This window comes from Passer domesticus, chromosome 3 (assembly GCF_036417665.1).
Source record: "Passer domesticus isolate bPasDom1 chromosome 3, bPasDom1.hap1, whole genome shotgun sequence".
NCBI classification, from domain to species: domain Eukaryota; kingdom Metazoa; phylum Chordata; class Aves; order Passeriformes; family Passeridae; genus Passer; species Passer domesticus.
The window spans coordinates 74,223,980-74,251,291 of NC_087476.1; the positions used below are offsets into that span (position 1 = coordinate 74,223,980).

The 27,312-nt window shown below is 35.7% G+C and overlaps 1 protein-coding gene across 26 annotated transcripts in view; it reads right to left on the reverse strand.

The window, feature by feature from the left end:
- The window catches only part of AFDN (afadin, adherens junction formation factor), a 116,072-nt gene that overhangs the window by 52,141 nt on the left and 36,619 nt on the right, over positions 1-27,312 (reverse strand). For 13 of the 26 annotated variants that reach the window (XM_064414013.1, XM_064413990.1, XM_064413989.1 and 10 more), the window contains exons 3-15: positions 26,720-26,835; positions 24,398-24,561; positions 23,810-23,970; positions 22,712-22,869; positions 18,167-18,278; positions 17,585-17,752; positions 16,161-16,205; positions 12,072-12,166; positions 11,062-11,324; positions 9,455-9,524; positions 7,218-7,333; positions 2,430-2,491; positions 1,359-1,564 (exon numbers count right to left, since the gene is read on the reverse strand). In XM_064414013.1, coding sequence (XP_064270083.1) covers positions 1,359-1,564; positions 2,430-2,491; positions 7,218-7,333; positions 9,455-9,524; positions 11,062-11,324; positions 12,072-12,166; positions 16,161-16,205; positions 17,585-17,752; positions 18,167-18,278; positions 22,712-22,869; positions 23,810-23,970; positions 24,398-24,561; positions 26,720-26,835 — 1,736 coding nt within the window. The remainder of the gene's footprint in view (positions 1-1,358; positions 1,565-2,429; positions 2,492-7,217; positions 7,334-9,454; positions 9,525-11,061; positions 11,325-12,071; positions 12,167-16,160; positions 16,206-17,584; positions 17,753-18,166; positions 18,279-22,711; positions 22,870-23,809; positions 23,971-24,397; positions 24,562-26,719; positions 26,836-27,312) is intronic. The other 13 variants (XM_064414009.1, XM_064414008.1, XM_064413994.1 and 10 more) reach the window with 3 other exon arrangements.

Consider the following 27,312-nt stretch of genomic DNA (forward strand, 5'->3'; position numbering starts at 1 on the left):
CAGTCTCTTCTCTTACACAGACAGATTTTAATTTTTTTTTAATAAAAGAGCTTGACATTAATCTTTGATACCATTTCAATTTAATGAAATATCCATTGACTGTGAAATCAAGATTCAAAGCAACATACTAGTTCATCACTTCAGAAGCAAACTGCTGTTCAGTCCCTGATCAACTTTGGAATGCACACAGAAGGAAAATGTTACTTTCTTATTGCAAATTGTCCTCAACACCAGCATTTCCTCTGGATGTTTCTTGTGAAAGGTGGGAGCCTGCTGCATAAGATTACACAGGTCTAGAGCTAACATTCCCTTGCTGAAAACTCCACTAAATCCTTCCAAAACCTGAACAATTTTGGTTTGCTGTGAGCTTCGTGCCACTCCTGTTGTTTAATTTCCTACTCTCCCTTATCAAGCTGTTGTGTAACACTTGCATTGTAAATTCCCTAAGGCAGGACTGACACATTCATTATGCCTGTACCGCACTTAGTGCAGCAGGGTCCTTGCTGCTACTCTGGCAGCACTATTCGCAACAAACACGTGTTTTAATAAATATAGAAACAGATTTCAATTTTTCTTCTGAGAAAAACCTGCAGACAAAGAAGTTTAATTAATTAATTACTGAGGACACATGAACTAGCATTCCTTTTTGAGAAAATGACCAGTCTGTTTTATCAATGCAAGGTACTGTCTAATATCATAGACAGCCCAGTGGATCTTATCCTGCATTTTTACACAAAACAGAATTCCTGTGTGATTCTGTAGGAATCTCACACATATAGTAGCAAGAGTGTTAGACTACATGTAATACATTGGAACATTTGAGAACTTGTATTTCTCTTTACAAAGCAATTGTGTCAGCTTGGTTCAAGATGTCCAAGTTTTATGTCCAGTTTTGTGTTCAAGACATCCAACCATTTTTGTGGTTACAGAAGTTGTAAAAGTGACAGGGTCAGAATTTAAAAGTCACGATTCTTTTAACATGTTCAAGTATCAATCAGTGCAAACAAGTGCTACCTATACAGTATTCTTTAATAAGCCGATCCAACTTGTTTTACGAGGGTTCACAGCCAGAAATGTTTGCAAAGATCTTACCTTCTAGAAAAGAGTCACCTCTTGTTTCCTGAAACAATCTTCAGAGCAACAGCCACTCCCTAACTTCCCACATTGCTCAGGAGAGAGTTCTTACTACTGACATTATTCACTAGCATAAAAGCAGTGACTGCCCTTCATAAGGGCAGACAATGCAGGTTTTAATCAACTACTGTTAACAGTCAGACTAAGAAAAAGGCTAAGAAGTTTGCTCGATTATCAACAAACTGTAGGTACTTCCCTTGACAGATTTTGACAGAGTAACTCACCTGTATCACTCCTTCCATCATGTTCACCATTTTGTTGACTATTGCAATGACTTTGTGAGTACGCTCAGCAGGAGTGATGTCAGGTCTGTATTGGCTGGACAATACATACCGACATGTCATATACAAAACATATGTTGGTGACAGCTTAAAATGAACTGTCGAGCTATTTGTGTAATTTATAATGGCAGATAAGAAGGCATCTTCAGCTGCAGACAAAGGAAAATAAACAGTATGTCATAAATCCAAAGACAAAAAGAAAATGAAAGAAAACAATTTCATAACTTGAGGCATAAAGGATTTTCTTTGGGAAAAATAAGAGGAAGGACTAGCAACTTACAGGAATTTGAACTCTAAATTGTCTATTACGTACTACAATTAGTTAGACATACAAACAAAACACTTCCATATAAAGCCAGAAAACCTGATCATTGGGAAATATTTCTGTACTATTTCCTCTCTACTGAAAATTTACATCTTCAAGGAAACAGGAAAATGAAAGATTTCTCTTGCACATTTTACTCCAACAAAGCCCTCATACTAATAAAAATCAGTCTTTGCTTGCTCACAAGTCTATTTAGTTTCAAATATCTGAAACATGAACAATCTCTAGTATGTTATTTTTCTATCAGAACTGAGGCCTTAAAAACCTGGGGACCAAGATAATAAAAAGAATAAACTGTAAGTGACAATGCAAATCTAATCAGATTTTATAGAAAATGGATTTTGACCAAGGTGCAATCTATTACACAAGGCACGGAGAACTGTATAGAAGACAATGAATCCAGGGTACTGTTGAGGAGATGGGATTAAAATTTTTTCACATTTAATCTGAAGACAAGAAATTGAAATGTCATCAGAATTAAGATACGCATGAACATCCCTCAATATCTAAAGTATCTGCTCACCCTCCCAGCAAAAGAAGTTATACTACTAGACTGTCTAGCATCTTGTATAGTCATAGTTTATTTCAATGTTTACTTAAATCACCCTTAAATTTTCAAACTGACTGAAAAATTACAGTATAGAAGAATGCATTAACAGGTTAGTATTGTAACTTCACAATTTACTCACAGCTTTCCCTGAATTCAATACTGGCAGGCAGTATCAGTTCTGGTCCATGGGTATCCTGAGATCTAAAGAAACATGAGAAAACTTGAAACAAATAATCCACATGGGTGATATTAATTACTGTAAAATTACATATTCTCCAAATACACTGGCTCCAAATGTTGACACAACCACCTTCCAGAAAATGACACTTTTTCTACCTTTCCTCCAGAATCATTCAAGCTGGATTTGCCAGCAAAACAACAGATAAAAATACAGACTTGAACTGCAGAGTCTGTGGCATTAATAAGCACCCTCTTGTGTGCTGCACAGCAGACTGATAGGATCAGTTTGCCATCTGCCATTTACAGGATTCAAATAACAAATTATTCATGAACACATGAAAGAAATTGAATTAAGCTTTGCCTGAAACTTCAGCTTGGTTACAAATGTATTTGCTGCCTTTTGTGCCTTTAAAATTTATGAAGACTTAGTCAACTCATTTAACCTTTTTTCTGATAAAGAGGGAAAGGAGGTCAAACCCAGTTCGTACATAGCTGTTGCTACACTACTTAAGAAATAGCAATCAGCCAAAGAACTGTCTTCACTGAAACTGACTGCAGAGCTATTTCTTACCAGAACCCATCAGAGAAATCACTGAGCAGAAAACTGAACAGAGATTTTACTTTTCTGGCACCCACAAAACGTTAAGTGTGCCTTTCACAGAATCACAGAATATCCTGAGTAGGAAAGGACCCACCAGAATCATTGAGTCTAACTCCTGGCCCTGCACACAACGGCCCAAGAGTCACAGCATGTAAGTGAGAGCATTGCCCAAATGCTTCTTGAACTCTGTCACGCTGGTGCTGTGACCACTGCCCTGGAGTGCTGTTCCAGTCCCCAACCACCCTATGGGTGAAAAACCTTTTCCTAATTCAATAAATCATTACTGCCTTAAGCAAAGACATTACCTGAGCTGTTCTCTGCAGCTGGGCATCTATTTTTAGGAAATGAGTAAAATCTTAACATCTTCTGCATGCAATAACAATTTTAACCACATGTAATACAACAGGCAGCTTTCTACTTCCCCCAAGAACTTCGAAAAAGAAAGGAATATAACATATTGATGTTATTCTTTTGAAGATTATTAGTTATGCCACAAGGCAGAGATAACTGAATAAAGGCTCTCAGTGTCATATCTCCTGTAGTAAAAATCCACATTATAATTTTGTCTGATGTCAAAAGATCTAAACTACATTTTAGCATATTGAATCCAAAAATCTGGGGTACCTTTGGGTTTTGGTGGGGGTTTGTCTGGTTGCTTACTTTTTTTACAAACTTGCAAAACCAGCAGAGAACTCAGGTTATGCCGCCTAGATAATGCGTTATTATAAGTGTTCACCAAATCAAATTTCTGCGGAAATTGAAAGTTAAGGAATAGCAGGCACAGTATGGCAGTATGTACACAAATTTCTGCCATTTCAGTTACATTTCAAACATGACAGTATGCTGTCTTTATGAAAAGCACCCAGCTGGTGTGTAAATTGTATTATTTTCTATCTTTTTATTGCTGTAAATTTAAAATGAACTTATTTGTCACTACTTCTACACTGTCAAAAGTGCTTCTGCACTGAGAACTTAATGACTTCCATAGAAAAATTACTAATACACAGTATAATAAAATGGAAATATAGTGACAACTCCAGAGAAATTTTTAATCTTTCATTATTGGAATGAGAATAAGAGATAGAAATATTTTAACAAACTGGCTAGTAAACCAGTGACAGATTTCAGCTAATGATTTATTTTCCTTAGAACAAAATTATATTGATCAGTTTCAGCACAAACAGAGGAACTGGATTTCCAGCCAATGAGACACGAATATTAATGTCATGAATAATGAGAAATGATATTAATGTAAGATTGCTCACAGACTTCTGGAAATTGGCCATAAGAGCCGAATTAATACAAAGTATTCTTTAAAAACTGTTAATTTAATTCTATCTATAAATTAGTTGTCTAGGAACTGATGCAGTATTCAATTATTTAACTACCCTAACAGGAATTCTCTTCAACAACTCATGGAGCCATAGGATGGTGTGGGTTGGAAGAAGACCTTGAAGATCATCTAGTTCCAACCCCTGTACCGTCTTCCTCCTTCCCCTAAAAAACACACCAAAAAAAATTACGCTCTAATTAAGCTTTGCACATTAGAAATCTAAGTTGAAGTAATTCTCTGTGCTTCTGACATGATAACACATTTTAATGGATACATTTTAAGTGCACATTGTCTTTATGTGATTGCTCCTATAGATAAAGCTTCTCTGTGGTGATGAAATTCTTTGAGCTAAACCAGTCTGAAAGTCTAGTTAGGTTTAGAAGGGCCATAAATATTGACTAGGGGTTGACTCCTTTCTTAGTATAGCATCAGGTAGTATTACCCTTTAAAATCAATATTACCCATTAAAAGCAATAATGCATTCTCCTGATACTTCTGTATTCTCCTAGATTGCCTCTGATAAACTACATTAAAAAATGAAACGCCCTTGTGTGATTGTTTCTGTCAGCATACTATGTATAAATTTTTAATGCATGTTAAAGCAAGGAATCAGGTAAGCATCTGCATTCAGTTAACATCACTTACATATCATCACTCTTTTCCAACCAAACACATCTTAAAGAACTCCTGAAAGTTATCCAAGGCAAAAACTCTCTTTTCTCATTTTTATTATATGTTTGCTCATGTCAGATTATAGTCAGATATCTAATGAGAACGTATAGCGACAATCCTTAAATAAACAGTCATCATGTTTGATTTCCAAGAATCAAATTAAAATAGGAACAAGCATACCCAGTCTCAGATGTCAATTTTTTTTCATTCTAGAAATGAAAATACATGGCAGCCAAGTTCTAACCTTTGGTCTTCAACCCATTCAGTGAGTTACTGGAAGTCTAATTTGTCTTATTATTAACCTTTATACAGCAGTGATGAACACACAGACTACCCACAAGAACATTTAATGTGGGCTGAAATTTACAGTAACAAGAACCTGAAACTTGCCAGTGAAGAATTTTTGTTTTTTTAAATTAATAAAGCAGTTTACAATTACTGTCCTTAGAGCTCACAAAATGAGACCAGAGTATCCCAGAGGAAACCTAACTAAAGGTCCACAAAATACATCCACAAAGGGGAATTACATGTATTCAGGCAATTCATTGTTCAATTTGTTAAGTCCTAATCTGACATCCTGACTTTGCTAATTTGTTATTCTCATGGTCATAGTGAGTGTATCTGAGAAAGAGTACATGATAGAAGGGCTGCATTTAGATGAATAAGACTCATTACACAACACATACTACAGACATTTAAGATATATACAGAAATATAAAATCAGTGTCAGGGCTGGTGATGAAGATCTCTGAAGTTGTAGTTGTCACAAATTTAAGTGTGATCTAGACGCCTCTAAAAATACTTTTTGCACACAGGAACTATGGTGAAAAAACCTTTGTAAAAACTAGTAATGAGTACTCTCTTTAGAAGGAATTTAAGATGTTAAAAGTCCCCCATCAAAATAAAGCCAAGATACAGCTCACAGATGGCTCTGTGTTTTTGAAACACAGAACTACAGCACAAGATAATACTCTTCATAGAAATTTAATAAACTTCATACACATACAGAAACACAGATCAAGAAATATTAACAACAGAAGCCTCAAGAACTTCTGACGGGCAGTACAGAAAGCAGTTTTTGTTCATCTTTTATGAGGAAAATTACAATTAAAATACTATCATCCAAGAAGAAGTTAAATCTTCACAATCTTAATAAAATTCTAAAAAAGAATCTGAAGATGGTCAGGCACTCTAACAAGGGAGTGTAGATTAGAACTGAGTTATATTCTAGTCTAACTTCACTGAAAGTATTTAAAAGATGCCCCTGCTATAGAACACTTGAACATTCAAGTTCAAGTGGAAGCACAACTTTCTGCTCTTTTTTGGTATTTTTTTTCTGCCACACACATCTCTGAATTCTCTTTTCTGTCTAGTGAATAATATATAAATTTAAAGGTACAGAAAGCTTCATACTGCAAGCTTTACAACTTGGATCATTGCATGTTTTAACCCTGCAGTACATTTACCTTACCTTTCATTCATTTATCACAGCTGTTCAACTAAATTTAAAAGCTGATTCATGTACAGCAATACAATCTTGTATTTTTTGAAAGAAAAAAAATTCTATTCATATTCTCACTGATTTGCTGGGATGTGATAGGAGACTTTAAAGATCATCTGATCCAACTTCCCTGCTCAAAACGGGGTCAACAAGAGCAAGTTGCTCACTACCGTGTCCAGTCAGGTTTTAAGTATCTTTAAGTATCTTCAAGGACAGAGTGCACACCTGCTGACAACAGCACAGTGGACATAGCAATGACCCGGTTATTTCACTCTCCAGAGTAAATCGCATCATCTTGCCCTTGACAAATGAAAATTTTACGTTATTGTACCTTTCATTTCATATGACATGCTTAACCACAAATCAACAATGATGTGACATGACTATCAGCCTGACTTTACAGAAAGAGAACCACAAATAAAAATAATAGAATACTGAAGCAAAGGATTAGGGTTTTTTGTTTTTTAAAGTATTGTGAAGTTTTTTACTTTGGTTGTTAAGCCTGGGCTTTTTGTAAAGAGTTCTCATTCTCCATATAGAAAACCAGATAATTTAAAATACTTTAATGCAGCATTTGATCTACTGGAAAAACAAATCCATTTTTTCGATTCTGAGAAGTAATGGATGCCACGTTTCCTACCTGCTGTCCTGTCTGCGGTAATCCTGCTGGTCTATTCTAATCATCGGCTTCACCATTCCTCGCTCGGCTGTGCTGGATGCGGATGATGTCCTGTCACTGTCCAGCCTGCTGGTGCTCTAATTCAAAACAGCAGGACAGGTGCTTAGCTTGCAAGCACTGCATGAGACAGTATTTGTGCCTAGCAGCACTAAAACGAAGCTGAGGTCTGAGGCTTGGAAAGAGATGGGGAAACAGAAGAAGGGAGTATGGCACAGAGAGCAACAGCTCAGCAGGAGTTTTCACCACAGTGAAGCACTGAAGAGCCAGCTTCCAATGCAACATACAACAACAGCAAGCTAGGAGCAGTTCTTTGTTAATGCGCTGCTAGAATTTATAATGTAGCTTGCAAACATATTTAATCAAAAGTTGTATAGCTACAATAAAAAGTGAGAATGAGTTGGGAATCAAAACTTTAGGTAAGAGACAAAGTTTAATGTATTTACAAATTTAAAACTGGTCATGCTCCCCCACTGTGCTTCTGCAATAGTTCCAAGTGTTTGCACTATTGATCTGTAACATAATTTATCCTGATCTTAAGGAAAGTCTGATCTGGCAGGAAGTACATTTCCAAGACAAGAAGGGGCAATTCAAGCTGTTATTTTTTTAATGTAACATTTGATTTGTTTTCTTTTGGTGTCTCATGCTCCTTAATAGGAAGCTTTTAATTTATGATTTCTAATTCAATCAAACCCCATCAGGAACAGGACAAATACACTGCTTTAAGCAGCAAAATTAATAGTAATTTTTTTCAGCATGAAGAGTAGAAAACAAGACATCAGTAAAATAGAAAGTGTTTCAACATTTCATAAGAAATTTCTAGGACTAAACAATTTCCTTCAACATAGGAAAACCTGCCCATAAGTGCATCTCAAAGCAAGAGTTTGAACTAAATCACTTTTCACCACCACGTCTCAGAGAACTTTCTTTAAACTTACTGTTACCCCTTTTCCAAACAGAAAAGCAAACTTAGAAGAGAGCAAATGTTAGAAAATTAGTGATTCATCAGCGCTTTAACAAGATGACATATGCAGTCTCAAACAGCACAACTGAAAAAGAAACTAAATTTTCCCATTAATCCCTAAGTCCACTAGAAGTATTTTTCTAATGACTGCAAATAACATATGAAATAAGCTATATAATAAAGCCAGAAACTCTTATTCTGAGAAATTTTAGGACATTAATTAATTTACAAAGTTTCTGTTCTTCCTTTTAAAATATCACTAAAATTTCTATCAGAAGAAGGTGAAGAACACATGTAAGAAAAAAGCACTAGCCAACAGTACAAAGAAAGTAGAGAAACTGAATCAAAGAGCTGTGGTTAGAAAACAGGTAAGACTAAAAATGCATGCAAAAGCAATCAGAGTTATTAATACCTACACTGCTGCATTAGTATCACTAAACAGTTACAAGTATTTTAGTTGTGTAATAGCAAAAATAAAACATAAAAGGTAATGCAATTCTGGGAAGATTGAATTATTTCAGTAGTATGAAATGGAGTATTCTCTCATTTCATCTGAGGGATGTGATCATAGCAAGCAAGGCATTAACCATTGTGTCATTTACTCTTTGTTGGCTCTTAGAAAATGCAATTCTGACACAAAATCTATTAACATAAAGTGCAGAAAGAAAGCATGAAAAGATTATCACCTCATAAAATGTTTATAATTATGACTGCAGAGACAGTTTGTTTAGTCAATGTGCGTACAGGAGCTCTACTGAAGTCTAAAGTCACATCCATTAAATTTTAAAAGCCTAGTTAAATTAAAATTGAACACCCTTTCACATTTTATAGAAAACATTTATTTACCCCATCACAAATGACAACAGCCATATGCTACACACACAACAATGTACCAGTTCCAACAAGAATCTTTACCTGCACATAATCTGCTTTCTGTGAGTCAATTTGAGGAGAAACTACTTCAGGTTTGGAGAGTTTCCCTTTCTAAAAAATGTTACTATCCTTGACATGAGATGCATCCCCAGTGCCAATACAAATGTAAACAAAAGGGTTTTGGGGAAAAAAAATAAACTAAATCTAAAATTACAATGCATACAATATCTGAGCCCATCCACAAGGAAAAACAGCGAGGGAGACTGAAAAATTGGCCACACTTCCCCAAATACTACTGCTGTTGTAATTTTGATTTAACTTACACATGCTGTTATTTATTGCTAACTTAGTCATAAAACAATACCTTGCTTGCTGGAAATGCTGTTCCACTGTGAATATCTCCCTCCAGATCAAATGTGGTTTCCTGGACAGCTCTATAAGCAAGATAACATTTCCATTATGTTTTAGAGATTATGCTGTTCAACTTTTAATAAACAAGGAACAGAGTAACTAAAATTAGTAAATTAAAATTCAAGGTTTATACCATGAGTCCAGTTAATAATAACTTTTTTTAATACTCTATTAGTTCTTCATAGCAATAAAATGTAAAAATATTTATACAGACAATTACATTTGCAAAGCCAGGTTCATAGCTAATTTCTTCCCAGTCAAGTGAGAAAATATAAATACACATAAACATAATACACATAAAACATGTTCATGGCATTGCATTTACTAAGATAGACTAGCTACAATTTTTTACTCAGGTAATTAGTATTAAATGTACAACATAATGTAAATAACTCATAAATCATAGTAATGCATATTATTATCTCCTTATTCTAAAGATTTTAAAAAAAGATTTGATTGGTCAAGCTGCAACAGCCCTTTGCCATAGATTTTGTTGTCCAGATAAAGCTCTGCAGTAATACAGTGCTTTCCAGTTGACTATAAATCTGCAAGAGCACTTATTTATTGATCTGCAGGCTAAATGCAGGATGAACTCAAGATCTGAGCAAGAATATTACATGACAGACAAATGGCTGGAGGTCTTTCTGCAGACAGCCTACAAAAAGAAATGTCCTTTCATAAGAAAATACAGTGGACAAAAAAATAAAAATGGTTAAAGCATACATGTATATTAATTCAGCAGATAAGCTTCTTTCCCTAGGTATCTTTCTCTCACTCATCGCCAAGCCAATTTGTTACTTTTTTGAATAACATTATACAATAATGTGTATATTAATACTAGTAGCCTCACTTGGACCCAGAAAAGATGGAAAATAGGATGTTGTTTTTAAACCCTGCTATACAAACTGATTTTAAGATTGTTTCTTCTGAGTAATTGTTTCTTCTGAGTATTTCTATAGCTGCTGAACAAAACACCTGAACCCCCTATGAGTCATAATATCTATGATTAGTAGTTTTATTATGCACCTATGAAAAATATGAATAAGAAACAACAGGGCAGACATCTGGATTGTCAGTCCTTGCAACACAGAAACCAGGAGGTAAGTAATCATACTACAAAAAGTGGTTGTTACATTGAGACATATAGTTCCCTATCTTAAGAGTCTCATTTCATGATTACTTCATTTCAAAATCCTTTTAGTGGAATTTTGAAAGTTGTTATCTGAGAAAAAACAAAAACCAGACTATCTGAAAATATGCAGCAACTTCTTGACTTTTCCTGGAGCTTGGATGAACTATGAAATACATGAAAATAAGGCATTATAGTGTTTTTCACACAGAAGTGCGTATGAGTAAAACCTGTTTGAATACTTCATAATGAAAAACACACTTGCTAATTCTACATAAAATCACAAGGTGGAGCTCAAGTATTAAAATTATATACTTAACACTTTAAATGAGTTCACACATTAGTCCCTGGCATTTATAATTCTTTCATTATGTGTTTTTTCCCAAGGCTCCCCTACTAACCTCACTAGGATGAAAAGAAATTTTACTCACCCAGTTTTGTGTCTTGGGCCTTTGACCATAAGACTTGCATCAGTAGATCTTTTGGAAATAATATGATCCTGAGTAGGATCCACAAACTTAAATACATGAGAGGACCCAAACTGAACCTTCATTCCACTTTGCAGCATGGTGGTTTCTGAAATACGCTGACCTTCCACATAGGTTTCAGCATCAATGCTTCTTGGGGTTACAGTAACAACTCCATCCATATTAGTGAGGTCACAGTGATGAGGCTGAATTCCTGGACCAAATAACTAGGAATAAAATTAATTAAGATAGAAGAAAATAAATTATACTGCATCAGAAATAAAAAAAGACTAGGATGTAGCTTCCCCTGTTTACACACTGATTATCTAACTTTGATTACGAATTTACAGAGATGAGTGGTACTAAAATCAGTGAGTTTCACTTCATTTTTCAATGCAACAAGAACAATAAAACACATATTTAACTAACATGTGCAGCAGACATCCCTTAATGAAATTTTTTTCACTGTTTTGGTCATACACTATTTTCTTCTACTTGCTGCTTTATATGAAATGGCACAACACAAATAATTATAAATCAACTAAATGCATTGACATGGACCCAGGCTACTGCAAGAGACTCCCTGGCTTTAACTTTATACACATATGCTTGTTTGATACTCTTAAAATATCCTACCTCCATGGGATTAAAACTAAGATTTGAAAGCCATTAAGCAGTTAAAATAACACTGATATGCGCTATTTGATCCAGTTACGAAAAAGAAAACCCCATTTCACATAATAAATGCCTTAAACAATAAAAATGTACTTTAAATAATAAAACCCTCCTCTTAATTTAAGAGTGGAAGTAAATTAACAAATAATTATGACCATTAATACAAAATTTCAGCAATATTTTACCCTTCAAACTTTGAAGCATATTTACAGCATATTTTATTAAGAGTCTACAATGACACATAACACACAGAGATCAGATCAGTACTGATCTGTGAGTGAGACTGCTTTTTTCCATACCTGAATGGAATTGTCATCAAATTTTTCAGTTCCAACTTCAGTGACACTTAATTGTAGACGATAGAGCTTTGGCTTATCTCTGGAGTCAGAGCCATCTGTACAGCAAGTGACAAATACTGATTTGTAAGTTAATGAAGTTCAAATATTCACACTGTATTTCTACATTTACTGCAACTTAGTTCAGAATAGTAATGTTTACAAAAAAAGAACACCCGAGTGATATTGTTTCAAGATTGTAGGGAATTTGGGTTTTCCTCATAATGTAACAACCCTGAAAGTAGGAAAGCCTACTTGGAGCAGCTGTTTACTACAAATGCAAAGGATAAAGTAATCAAGAACTACTGTTCTGAACACACCATGAAAAACCTTTTCTATGTCCTTAGTACTTTAAGAATACAACAGTTTTTGTAAATCTCTAAGATTTTATATGGGTATACCAGTATGGGTTTAGAAGATAAAGAAAATAAAATACCTCCAGATTCCACATTTATAGCACCTACTGATCTTACTGAAGTATATGTTATCAGCAATATCTGATATTGCTGTCAAGTGATCAACATACCAAACTGTTTCCAATTAAACAGAGACTGAACTAGAGAAATATTAAAAGACAATCCTACAAAATGTTTATCTATGACATTTAGTCTTAATATACAGGACTTCAGCACTTCTGGCCTTATCTTTATAGTTCCACTGACCTATATTTTCATCTCACAGAAAATTAGGTAAAAAATAAAGCCCAACGTCCTACTCCCCTCAGAAATACGCTGGACATACAAAGTGTGCACAGTTTAGCTGGTGCCTTCACAGGCTAACACATATGGGTTTTGTCATACATATAAATTCTGCCCATTTTCTAGAAAATCCTACAACTTTAAATATGAGCGGAAACAGAAATAATATTGTCATTTCTAACTTCTCTCCAATCTCTCGTCCAAAGCAAAGTAAAAGAAAGGCTGCAAGACAAAGAATGTCTTACCTGTTAAAAAGAACAATGATTTTAAGTCATCTCCAAAAAAGCATTAGAGAATATTATTAAAGCCACGGCACATACATTGATAATGTCTGCCATAGGCTACTAGCTAGCTTCAAATTTTTAAGTCAATATAAACAGAAGCTCTATAAATCTACTTGTAAACTCCCAGAACACCTTGTATTAAAACCACAGCACTAGATACAAATGCAATTTTTTCTTCCACAAAACAGCAAAAATTTTAAGGAGTTATTCAGAGTTATTTGTTGTATTCCATCAGTATGAAAAGCCAATTTCTACAACAAAAGGTAACTTGAATAATTACACCAAATCCTAAGAAGGATGAAAGACCTTTTTTTCTAGGGGAGGTAGGCAGAAGGGAGGGATGGTTGTGCTATACTACAGTGTAAAGTATATTTCCTGTTTTCCAACAGCTGGTACCTCACCTAAATGGTATTGGGAATGTACTCCTTATAACTCAGTGCAGCAGAATAAATATTCTGCTATACCTATGGTGAAGGTTCTATTCCCTACTCCCTAGGCCATGAGAGTCCACGAAGGCTCATCTCAGAAAATGATGCACTACAAATAGATTTCATTACTTGGTTTATGCACTTAAGAGTCACCATTCATTCTTTAAATAGCAATGTTATTAAAAAAACCTGCAGTGAACAAAAGTGAGTAATCACTGTAAGGACATCAAGTCAGTGGACTGTTAACACAAACACATTTTTTAAACAATTAAAAAAAAAAGCCAACAAGACAGGCCACCCTTCATTGATGTATATTTTAAATGTGTTAGTTCACCACTAAAATGTGAATCCTGTACTACTTTGAAAATTGTAGCTTCAATCGATTTCACTAGTCCAATGCTTGAAACAATGCTGGGAAATAGTACTGAGTTAGCACAAACCAAACGATGAAGATCAGCTCATAGAAAACAAGTAAGCCCAAAGTTGAACAAAAATGGTCACACAATGGACTTCACCTATTGAGATAAAATTAAGTCTGTGCTTTAAAAGTGTATTTCCTCTACAAATTCCTAATTAATAAGGGTTTAAATACTAATAAGCTTAAGGGATGGTTGGACAGATCTGAAACACCATGTCAAAATCAGGAGATAATTCTACTATTAAATTTCAGACAAGATATGCACTTGCAGCAGAAAGAGACAATAGTAAACTTTTTTCTTTTAACAGACAACAAACTCATGTGCAAAAGTGTTACACCTGCAGTTCTGTTCTCAGAAAGAAGCTTGGCCAGGAAATCCTGGCCAAGGCTTTCCACTTCTCCAGCCTTCTGCAATTCTTCTGTCCCAGTTGTTATTTCGCCATGTCCTTCACATGTCCCACTGCTATTTGTTCTACAGCTCCAGATTGCTCTTTTTTTTGTGATGAAGCAAGGAAAAAAGCCTTATGAGGTTGCCTTTTTATTTTGTATTTATGCTTTGTAATTTTAATTTCAGGCTTGTAAGATCTGAGGCTCACATGTGAAAATATGGGAGTTTGCATTTTTCTCAGCCTTCAAATATTATATTGTACAACTGAAGTTATTAACATTCCTGAATTCATCAAAAGCCATATTCACAGATAATACAGACAGAATCAGCTATTCAAAGCGCTGCTGAATGTCATTTCAGTATCAGATTAATCTCAGTTTACTGCTTCATTTACATGACGTGGATACAGAGACAATTGCTGCCACATGTACGGCCATGAGCTACTGAAGTGCATCCTCTACCACACAGATCTAATCTTCAGTCAATTAAACAGTGGTACAAAAACAGCATCACCAGCAGCTGTGGAGAAGTGGAAAAACTGGACATACTTCCCTACCAAACTTAATGAATTTGTGCAATTTTACAGGGCATGAAAGTGAGTCTGCTAGGTTCTTCTGCAAAAGTACAAACAGCCTCTGTTTTGACAGGAGGACATTTCTACTGGAGTTATTTCTATAATAAATACACATATCCTAAAGTGCTTTTTTTCTAAATACACAGTCTGAGTCTAGAGTATGAAGACCTCTTTTTCACACACTGAGATAAAAATTTTAAAAGCTATCTTTTTTTTTTTTCCAGTGACATGCAACCAAATTTCAATCTTCCTAGTTAATGGTCAAGTGTTCCTGCAGAGCCCATCCATGATTTTTAGTTCAGCACACTCTATGAAACCTTTCTCTCTCTGGAATAACGACGTTAACAAAATGAAAGTCTGAATTCAATTCACATAACTGAGCACTGGACACAAGCCAGTAACCCCAGTACTGCACTCCACAACCATAAAGGAAAGGGTGAGCAGCACTGACATGCAGTTCTTCTACAGCAGTCTAGAAAACAAAGTGAGGAAACAGGGGAAGAGTAATAAAATAAAACAATATTTTGGCAGACATTTCACAGTGAAAAGAGAATGGCTTTGTATTCTTGTCTACTCGGTCAAACCAGAACACATCTGCATATTATTCTAAACTCTAAGGGAGAGTTGAAGATCCACAACTATTTTTACATTAGCCTACCAATTTCAAACACAACAAGAAATGAACGAGCCTCTACTGTCTGAAGTGCTAAATCTTTGACATTTCCCACTAATGTTAGACAAACCAGGCAGCAGAAATACCAAAGGATGCTATGAAACACCACGGAGTAGAAAGTGAAGTAATCTTCCTAGGGGTCCAAACATTATTTCCCATAAAAATCATCACAGACTTCATCCACTGCATCAAAAATCAAATACTGTAAAGGACAGCTAAGTTTTATGCCATGCCATTTACCCAATAACCATTTTAACTATGAATTCTGCAAGCACATGGATCAAAGAAACTTTAGTGTTACTGCAACATTGCTTGTAAACCACCTTCTGAAATTTAGCTATTAATTGTAGCTGGAAGGTTGAACTCTTTGGATAACAGCATATTCATGATCTATTTGATGTTTGTTCACCAATCAAATAATTAAATGGCAACTAACAACACAGATAATGACATCACAGAAGCAATCCTTTGGGGAAAAAAACCCTTAAGATAAATAAGATAGTCCTTCATTTGTCATAAAGAAACACAAGATTTACAGTTGGAGAAGTTTTTAGTGACTACTGAGAGAACAGTACCAAATACAGCGTTACCTTCATAAGCGTGATAGTTGTAGTAGGCAAAGTGATTCCTTCTCCCTGGGGTTAGAAACACATGCAGAGGACCCAGGTGAAGGCAGCACCAGCAGGACAGATACCATGCAGAACATGCGGAGGAGGGCAAGAAAAGAAAAGACAGGAAAGGATGAAACTGTAGCCAGACAACACCTATTCAATTTATAAGGATGAAGTTCATTAAATTCTTTCAATTTTAGAAACTGTGTAGAATATAAAGACATCAGTACTACAAAGCTACTGAATGAAACAATCATTCTTGTTTAGAGAAGTGATAACAAGCTGTTAGAAGAAAAACACTACCAGGTCAGTCCCACAGGCAATGTGTGAGGCTCAGCACACAGCACTGACACCTGTGGCACTTCAGACTGGGATTACTCTCTCCATAAATGGGTGTCTCACGCCAATGCCCGAGATCAACATTGTAATGATAAAGCACCAAATCCCACAGAGTAGGAGAACAAGAAAAGAAATCAACAGTACTATTAAAAGAACTCAAAATATCAATATGCAAACCAAACCTCAACCTGCAGAACCTGACAGTATGTTTCATATATTCTGTGTGCTGATAATTTCATCTGGATTTAAAACAAATTTTAAAAAACCCCATACTATTTGACCATAAATTCAACTTCTTTTTTTTCAGTTCTGAGCCAGGAAAGGCTTCAGCACCAATTTCCAACCTTGCTTCACATAAGGTACACAACCAAACTTCAAACTGTAACATTTACTTAAATACCTGAGTGTACTCAAGTTACACTTAATAGGAAAAAGAGCTGTATATAAGTCAATTACCAAAAATAAAAGTCCATATCCAAGTCTATAAATATGAGGATGACAGAAATTAAGAGCATAAGTTACATATGTTTTACAGTAGTTGTGCGATACACAATCATCCCAGCTGTTCCTAGATCATAAAATTAATTGCAAATTACCACAAAGCCCAGCGAGTTCCAATTATGCCAAAATAAAACTCAGCTTGCTAGCAATTAGAAAATTCCATATAGGCTGAAAAATGTTTCACATCTAAGTTGATTTAAAAATTCGTGTTCTTGTCCTGTTAAAAAATGTGATTTTCCACCTATGGCACTGTCAAATACCACGTATGCTACACTGTACTTGTGAATGTAAACAAAATCAGATTTAAGCTTAGTAAATAATTTCTCCCCCTTTTTTCACTCCAAACACTCCAAACTCCAGATTTTGATATTACAGCAATATGCATCTCTACCTTTAGAACCGTTACCTCCAATTTAGAATCTGACATCAGAAGAACAACTCATCTGACACAGACTCCCAGCCACACAGAGTTCTCTGTGCTTACAAAGAATGTCTTATTTTTGAAAAATCCAAATGACTATACAATAATGTAATTTAGCTTATTAGATAACCAGAATTCTTACCTGGGCTTAATTCTACCAGGTATGGTAGTTTCTCAGGAGGAAGGCAAGAGCCATAGCCAGACCCATCAACTCTTTCCTTCCCCTTTAATTGCTTTCCATCAGTTATCTTCCTGGTTTTCTTTGGGACATAATCAGGAGGCCTCCTTTTCAACTGAAAGACCAGTATTCCTAAAACATAGTATTATACATCCTTTGAGTCACACTACCACTGAATAAGCACACAACCAACATCTATTAATCTGGATGTATTCCACAGGATTACTTTCAGCTTACTAAATTCCTGTCACTTCTTTAGAATAGTTTTAACTTAAAAATAACTACACACAGATTAAAAGCATACTTCAGTATAGTGAATAATTTAGAAAATTTGGGATGAAATGCAAAACCTTTCTGCTACCTAATGGTGTAATACTACAAACCGTGCATAATGAAATAGTAAATAACTCTAATACTCTTTAGTATTTTAAGTGTCCAAAACCAAAACACACTAAAATGCATGTTAGAATTCCTTCCTTCACAGGGGCTCCACCACATAGCTTACGATCCAAGGCACAAAAATATCTTAAAGGTTTTTGGACATACCTTTATCACTAGGCCACTCCCTGAATATCTGCAGTGGACACTCATCATCATCAAGAATAGTTTCTTTAGCACCTTTATCATCAGAGTGCTGAGCATCAGGAGGCAGCATGACCTAAAAGAGAATTATCAGTTTTCAGAGCTATTATTGGACAATTAGAACATTCAATGGTCTATTCTCTGATAAATTTTTTGCATGTGTTGTTTATAACAAGAGATAAGGCCAAAGAACTCAGTAACTTGGAATGTATTTTGTTTCCAAGATTTTCTAACACTCCTCACTCGCCTCTTGCTACAGTTAAATCGCACTTCCCAGAACATCAAGTAAGTCTGAAAAGCAAAGAACAGCAAGTTAAAGTAGGTGAGATCTTGTTCCAGTAAAAAAAGTTATTGCAATTTCTCATCAGCTAAGACAAAAAAAAAAAAAACAAACCAAAAAACAAAAAACCTGTGGAAATGATAGTCAAAAAACAAAACTGAACTCTCCATTATTATTTCACACACTGGAATCAGCATTTCCTTTTGCTAATGCCATTCTGCTAGCATAACATACATACTTATGTATTTAGAAAAGACACAACAAGCTGGCAAAGACTACGTTATACCTGCTGCATCCTTGTTTTATCCAAAATTTACCTGGTCTACACAAGGGACTAAGGGCATTGGAACTGGAAGCATTTCACACAACTGCTTCATGATGCCTAGCTCTAAGGAAGAAACAAAACCAAGAATACTTTTGGAACAGAACTACAGACTGTTCCTACCTTTTACAGCTATATCCTTACAAGGCAGAGGAAGGGGGAAACTTTGATTAATGAAATTTGATCTTAGAGGAGACACAGCCTGTAATTTCACGCATTACCTCTCTCCACAGCAATCGAGAACAAGTAACAATGACAGGCAGTATTACAGTTACTGAAGACAGATCTTTCAAAGCTGAATCAAAAGAATAAAATAAAATATGTTGTACTCCCACACTTGTAATCCTAAAAATGTTATTTAAATTCATAGACAGTTCTATTTTAAACAAACTACTCCAAATTATTCTCATCTCTGATCTATGACCAAGGTTAAGACCTTCTGAAGTCATGTAGTCATTGGCTATGGCACCCTACTATGCTGCAGCCCTCTAGAGACTTTGCACTTTCATTTGTTCCCTCCTTTCCACACCCATTTCCATATTAACCAAGTTCTCACAGATCTACCTCAAACATCCTTTCATCTTCTTCCAGGCAGGAAACAACCAGATTTAAGTTTTAAAGGATGCAATCCCTAAACCATTTTCTATGCAAAACATGGCTAAACATAGGAATAATTAAATTATCTTTAATTATATTTTCAAATAGACAACATATTATAAAAGAAGGAAAACATTAAAATTTATAAACCAGAGGGAAACAGAAACACATCTACACTCAAACCTTATATTGCCAAAGTGCTCTGTTTCACATCTCAGATTTTAAAAACAATTACACATATAGGAAAATTAGGGTAACACTGTTTCAAGCTATGTTCAAGAAGCAACAATCTTAAAATTCCAAAGCCCTTGAGACAGAAGGTAGGCTAGTTACAATGCACGAAATACATGCAATACCAAGAACTGACCAATACTGAACTGGGAAGGAAACCAAAGAAAAAACAAATGCAGTGAAACATGCAGAAAATACAAGCTAAGAAATGTAAATGAAGACCACAGCAACTTCAGACTTAACATTCATATCAATTGTTGGAATAAACAAGAGAAGGTATTTGAGTATTATGCCTTCTGTGATAAGTAATACCTAGAGATCAAATTATCAGACCCATACTTAATAAATGTCTCACATGAGAACATCCCATGCTGCAACAGCAATAAGCTCTTCTGTCACTGTAATGTTTTTTAAGTAAAAACCCTCATATGTACAGTATATTTGAGTATATCTGGTTATTGTGATTAATTAATCTACAGTTTTCCTTTCAAGCTGGGAGCACAGGCTCCACACATGCCGCTACTAAAACAAACAAACAAACAAGAAAACTAAAAAAGAAAACCTAGGAAAACAACAGCAACAACACACCAAAAAACCCACAACCCCCCCAGTGGATCTTGCTAAAATACTTAATGTCTTATGTCTGTAACAACTACTTCTTTAAAAAACCCAATAAAACTACTCACCATTAAATGCATGTTTTTGCTTGACATTACATGAAGTTATTTATGCCTTACCCTCAAGTGAAAAATAAGTGAATGCTAAAAATAAAAGTCTAATCAAGATTCTGCTTTCAAGAGTTAACTGATTTGCTGCATGCCTGAAGTCTAATGCCTTGAGTGAACATGCACAGGTAGCCTGGAAGACTGTCTAATTAATTTGACATCTTCAGAGAAGTGCAGTGAACCCCACATTACTCAGGGAAACTCAAATGAAGCAAACCGAAACAAACAAAACACACACATTGGAACAAACTGGTGTCTACTTGCTTACACAGAAAAGCACTTTAGAACCAGGAATAAAGGTACAGCCTGATACACTGCAAACCAATGTATGAAAGCAAACAACCAATAGGAAAGTGCCATTTACAATAAAAGTTGTCAAAAATATTATGAAAAAGTCTTACAATGTTTATCTTTCAACTGAAAACTTCAGGAGCGATTTTTGTTACAGGTATTTATACAGCATTATAATGGTCTTGTCCTGTAATTTAAAAATCATCTCAACTATTAAGTAAATGTCAGCTGTTTAAATCTTCAAAGATGACACTGCACCTGGCACTCAAAGAGAACAAAATGTTTCAAAATCCCAACCAGTAAGAAACAGAACTTGTATGTTCCACTGATAATGTATGTTCCAGCTGAACTTAAAATGTAAAGAATAAGAACATGTGCAGGACTTGTTTTACACAGAGTACTGTGAAGTGCCAGAAGAACAGGGGCAAAAACCAAACCAGGAACAGAGAATAGCTGTGAGACTTCAGTATAAAGGGAGTGCCATTGGACAAATTTAGTGGTGCATTTTTGTGTTTCCAAAAAAGACAACAGTGATTAAAGATATATCAGGCTAATTCTTGTGTATTTTCATATTTCAAGCAAGGAATGCAACTTCATAAAATATCTGGAAAAATGTAGATGTTGAAATCTAGACTTAAAATACTCAAATTTATTAATAAAAGAAGAATAAACATATTAAAAGCCAAGCACTGTATCAGCAGAGGATGGTCAAGTAGATTTTAGCCAACTACAGCAACTTACTGTGAGAAAATAAGGTCTGCCACACTTAAGAGTTATTAAAACAGATCTGCTGTTGGTCAGTGAAGACCATTCCTGTATGCCAAATGTAAACGTAAGCACACAACTGCTATCAGTTCAGACTTACTGTATGAAGATGCGTTACCCAGGAAACACAAAATATTTTCCAGAAGTACTTCCCAAAAAATAATATAAAATATTTCTTTTGCAACAATGACTTCATTAACCTTTGCCAAGATCAAAGCAACATTCCCAGACTATTTTCTACATTAAACATCCCCATACAAGATCAGAAAATAGGATCGAAGGCGGAACCCCACCACTACAAAAAGAGTAACTTTCAACAGTTCCTGGGTAAAGGTGCAATTAGTCCAACAAACTCCCTAATACTCAAAGATTTTTTTAATATATTGTAAGTCTAAACTAAGCAGAATGAAGTAAAACTATCTTTCAAATTCAGTCTCAGTGTCTCTGCTGTGGCCCATGATTCTCCCAAACCACCACAGTATTGTAAGAAACAAACTTTCTTCCCATTTTTTCAACATTTTAAGGAGCAAAAAATGTAAGTTTATTTTATATATATTTTATATATAATATAGCCAAATAATAATTTTATATATAATATAGCCAAAAATGTAATCAAACACTGGACTCAAAAAAGGATCAATATTTTAAAGCCTCACTGTTCTCCCTGAGAAGACAACATGGTCAGAAGTTTGTAATCTTTAATCACTATTGCTCATGGGACTTTTTGATTAAAGCTGCACCTCTAAGAAATAACAATTCTATGCAATTTGTTTAGAACTCCTAAAATAATTAAATTCTGAAATTAAGAGTGTCACTTTAATCTTTTATGCTTTCTAGTGAGGGTCAGCTACCACTGCAAGGTTAAAAGAAACAGTACACAACATACACCTTTTACAATGGAGCTCACCTCAGCACTTCCACTTCAAAGTGGACACTTTTAGTTAAGGGAAGTAGTTATGTGCACAGATTTAGATATCCACAGGATAAACTATTAGTTTATATGTTTGTGAATCATTTAGTGGTATAAAACCCATGAAAGCACCCAATGAAGAAATATGTCATTTTCAGTATTAATGTTCTCCTGTACAGCAAGCAGTAATTTAGTACAACTGGAAGATTAAAGTTTTATAAACAAAAAACCTGATATGTCACTTCACAATTCCTGAGGCTGTTAGATGTAGTGGGGGGGGGGAGTCACAGAACTAACTGAGTCATTCTATTTAGCTTGGAAGCTACTGTAAGAAAAAAAACAAACAACCAAATATGAAATGTGAGATGATTGTGCTTTAGTAACTTACACGAGCAATACAATAATCCTTGGGATTTTCTTTTTCCAGGCCATATTTTTCCAGTGCTTCAATAACTGCAAAGTCTGCAGTATCTGTAGTGGACAGCAGGATTGTCTTGTATGGTATATTTGGTTTTAAACTGTCTGCATAAATTCTCAGCGTCCCACCTTGGAAACCAAAAGGAATTAACAATGCAACCACAGAATAAAAAGACAGACATTAAGTAATTCACTATATTTCTAACAGAATATAAGAACAAAGCCTTTCAGAAATAATTTCATTACTCTACTAATACAAGAAAAATTATGTAACATCCCGAAAATAGATTTATCTCTCCACTAGTAAAAATCTCCAATGATATTTCTATAATTTAGCTAATGAAGTGTTTTCCCAGTGTTTCACCACGCTTAGTATTACATGAAGTTAAAATTAAATAATGTCAATAACTGGTTGAAGAACAGCCATTTACCATCTTGTCTGTCCTGACCCGTTCCTTAACAAGCCCATGATTTCCTTCAGGACACCTCTTTCTTCCCTACTCTTCCATGAACAGAATACAGAATTTCAGATTTTAGCAGTTCTAACATAGCTTCATTTGTTCTTTTCTAATGGTGTGTATACAACCACTGTTGTTATATCCCCATCCCATGAATGAGAAATACTTAATCACTATTATTCACAAGATCTACCAGAACCCTTTATTAGAACAATCAGTTCTTTACATCCTTTATTTATGCTACTGATTAAATTTTCTATCAGCTCATTCTTAGTAAAAGGAATGTCAGTTATCTCAGCCAACCTCCTCACTTTGACAGTCTAAGTCCATCCTTCCTTTTTTTCCCAGTTTAGCACTGTTAGCAAGCTCAATGAGCACACACTCTCTGATCAATCTGAAAGCTTTGACTCACACTCACCATGGAACACTCCCCTGTGGAATCCTACCTTCACAAACCCTTTGTTCAGTTATACACCAGATAAACTAGGCATGTGCAAAAAATGTTGGAGAAAGCAAAAGTTAAGTCAAATTTACAGGAGCTGCTGGCCTTAAGAACATTCTCTTGGTAAAATGTTTACTGCTTATAACTGAACCAGAAGAACTTCAAGTACCTGAGTCTGGTCTGCCATCAGAACTGCGAAACTCCTGCATTCTCTTCTCTAATTTTTGCTGTCGTCGCCGTTTCATAACCACCTCAGGATTGGATATTGTGCGAGTGAAGCTGGTCTCAGGCATGTCTTTGTAAACCTCAGCTGCAAGGCGAAAATTCTCACTGCAAAGTTAGTTTAAAAAGAATGTCATTAAGAGCTTAAAATAGATACATCCTTATTACTTCACATAGGATGAAAAAGCAATAGGATTCATAGACACACGAGTTCATTTATGTTATTCTAAGATGGTTTCTACATGAAAATAATTTTTGCTACAGTTAAAGCTGTTCATATACCCATGCTCACCTGATATAAAAAAAACAATTTAATAACTAGTAGCTGCTAGTTTTCAAAGAAAACAAGAAGTCTTCTACCTCTTTTACATGGAGATGGGGGAAAGGCATTAAAGAAACTTTACATTATACTCCTAACTTTTTTATTATTTCCAATACCACAAAGCACATGCTTACAAGTCACGCTTTTTCTTTTGCAAATGCACTTAAAAACAACTATCATTTAAGTTTTAAAAAATAAGTTTATACCACTTACATATCATCCCCATGAAGAAGACGATCATCTTTATCTGACACTTGTCGCAATGCTTCTTTTTCACGCCTCTTTTTTTCTTTTTTTTCCTTTTTTGAGAGAGTTCGCTTGAAATTCTGAATTACTCCCTCTTTTTCTTGTTTTTCGGGCCCATTACTCTGAGCTTTCTGAAATAAATGAGTTTTAAACAGCTTCCATCAATTTGAATCCAGAGAGAAGTTAATATTAGTTTTAACTTTGCAGATGAATCTGTTTAAGACACAGCATCATGACTCAAAACCAACACTCCACTACACAGCAATGGGACCAATGTTCTCAAGGAAAACACAGAAAAGGCAAATATAATGTCATGTTCCAAAGAAGGTACAAACTAACTGTACTCAACAAAGTGAAGAAACTGCAGAATTTTACTTGAATAATGCCTGCTATATACTTGGCCTCAAAAGATTAACTGAAGCTGCAAAACAAATTTTTGCTGCTGAGTAAAAATACTCTGTAACAATGCTGTGCTTAATCTGCTTTCAAGGCAACTTTGTTGGAGCACCAGACAAGAATAAACTGCAGAAGGAAAAACATTACAGAAGACTTTTCCCCAAAGGTATATTTCTTCAAGTCATCATTCCAGTGTTTTCTTCAAGTCCTACTCCTTGCATACACAAGACACCTGTAATCCTAGGCTCATTTGCCCTCTGTAGCAAAGATTACAGAGCATGAGAGAAAGAAGATACAGATTTTCTCACTTCTATCAGGAAACGAGTAACATAGAGAAGATTGCAAATCACTTAATTCAATTAATAGGAATAGCAGGGTTTGTACACGTAGTGCAAGGCATCATTAACTTTCCCTTCTGCCCTGCAACATAGATGTATCTTGTAGTCAAATGCCCAGTACGAGCTCACGTCCCTATACCCAAAGCACTTCTAAAATTAACAAGCTCTAGTTCCAAAAGCAATGGAAATTTAGTGCTCAGCACAGGACCAAAAACTTGCCTAAAGATAGCCTGTTGTGGTGTGTTCATTTTTATTTGGAGTTGGTTTGTTTGTTACCCCTATCTGTAATGATGGTTCAGTCTGGAATTACCCTCCTTCCCCAGGTTTGCCCCTCCCCAGCATAAGAGTTCTATCAATCTATTGTCTCCTCCCCCATTCCCCTGGATACCCCCTGTTAATCCCTCCCCAAGTTCCTGTCCATCACCCACTGGCCCCTCCCTTCCTTCCAGAAAGTTCTTCCCTTGTCAGTGGGTGATTGGATCAAGAACAAGAGCCCCTCCTTCCTATCATCCCTATTCGCTAGCCGGCATGTCTGTTATAAGTTTGTTCCCTCCTAAGTTTCTCCTTATTGGTTATTGTGTAATCCCCACCCGAGTGTTCCATTCCCTTTATATACTGTTGCACCCCCTTCCTTGAGGTCTCTTCCCAGCTTGCTTCCCTGGAGGCAAATAAACTTCTGGACTGTGCCCCCGGGAAGAGTCCCTCTTTTCTTACTTCGCCTTCCTGCTGCCCACCGCTGCCTCCTGCTGAGGCGCTCCCCTGACGCCCCTGGCGCATCTGGGCAGTGTCCCCCTGCTGTCAGCTGCTGTGCCACAGCTCAGCTGGTGCGGTCTCCTCCCCTGCCCGGGGGAGTAAAGAAGGATCGGACAGCAGCGTGGCAATCGCCCACACTGAACTGCATGTTTTCCATAGCTATAGGCAACCAAGCTACATATAATATATATATGACTTCACAAGCCAAAGTCTAATCTAATTTAATGTTTAAATTGGTAATATTAAAGCAAATTTTTGTACAGCTGATATTTGCAGCTCATTCATTTTGCATTTGTAAGAGAAAAAATAATCAAAAACCAAAACAGCAAAAACCAAATCAAATCAAAAAACCCTGCACAAAAGGAAGAAGTCTTCCATCATTTTTTTCAAGTAACAGAATGTTACCTGAGGAGATAATAATTTTTAGCTCTTTAACTCCTGGCATTCCCTTTTAAAAGCTTTGCTAGAGGCAGGGTTACCTCCTGGTATGGGGCACCATATACTATTTAAGGTATTTTTCAAGTCATCATAATAGAACAAAGTAAGCTTTAAGATCTCTAGGCATGCTCCAGTCCTAGACAGCTACACGAATCACAGCATCACCAGCCATCGAAAGATAACAAAAATGCTGTGTTGCAAAGACGCAAGTTAAGTATTTAAAAATACTTCCTCCAGATATTGAAGGCCATGAGCAGCAATTGTTTTCAGGAATTAGAAAAGTGAAAGTTATGTTTTCCTATATAAGCAAACCCCAGAGATTTCAAAATTGCTGCTAGCACTAGCATGCTCCGTAAAGACTCACCTTTGGAGGAAGTGTATCATTTTCATTCTTGAGGACAAACCTTCCCTCACGATCATCTTTGTTCCAGTTCAACTGTACAACAAGAGGCTTCTCATCCACATCTAATCTTCTTTCTTCTTCAAAAAAAATGAAATGCAGTAACAGTTACTTGGTATCTCAAGAGCAAAGATACTTAGAAACAAGCTTTTAAAAAAACCACAAGGTTTGATTAACAGAACACATCAGTTGATGTTTTCCTGTTAAGTATAGGCACAGAAAGAAAGTTCGGGAATGTAGAATTAATAACACATCTGTAGCCATGATATTTTAGTGAAAAGTCCTCTGCTGGGATTTTTCCTGTCCTGAGGAGCTGAGAGCCTCAGGAAAGAAATGTAAACAATAACTGTCTGCTGCTGTGGAAGGCCACAGGTGCATCTGTCATTGGTCCATGTGGATTGTTTTCAATCAGTGACCAATCACAGCCACCTGTGCCAAGGCTGTGAGCAGTCACAGGATTTTTGTTATCGATTCCTATTCTATTCTTGTCTTTGTAGCCTTCTGATCTTCTTCTCTCTGTTCTTTTTAGATAGTTGTAATGTAGTATTTTAATATAA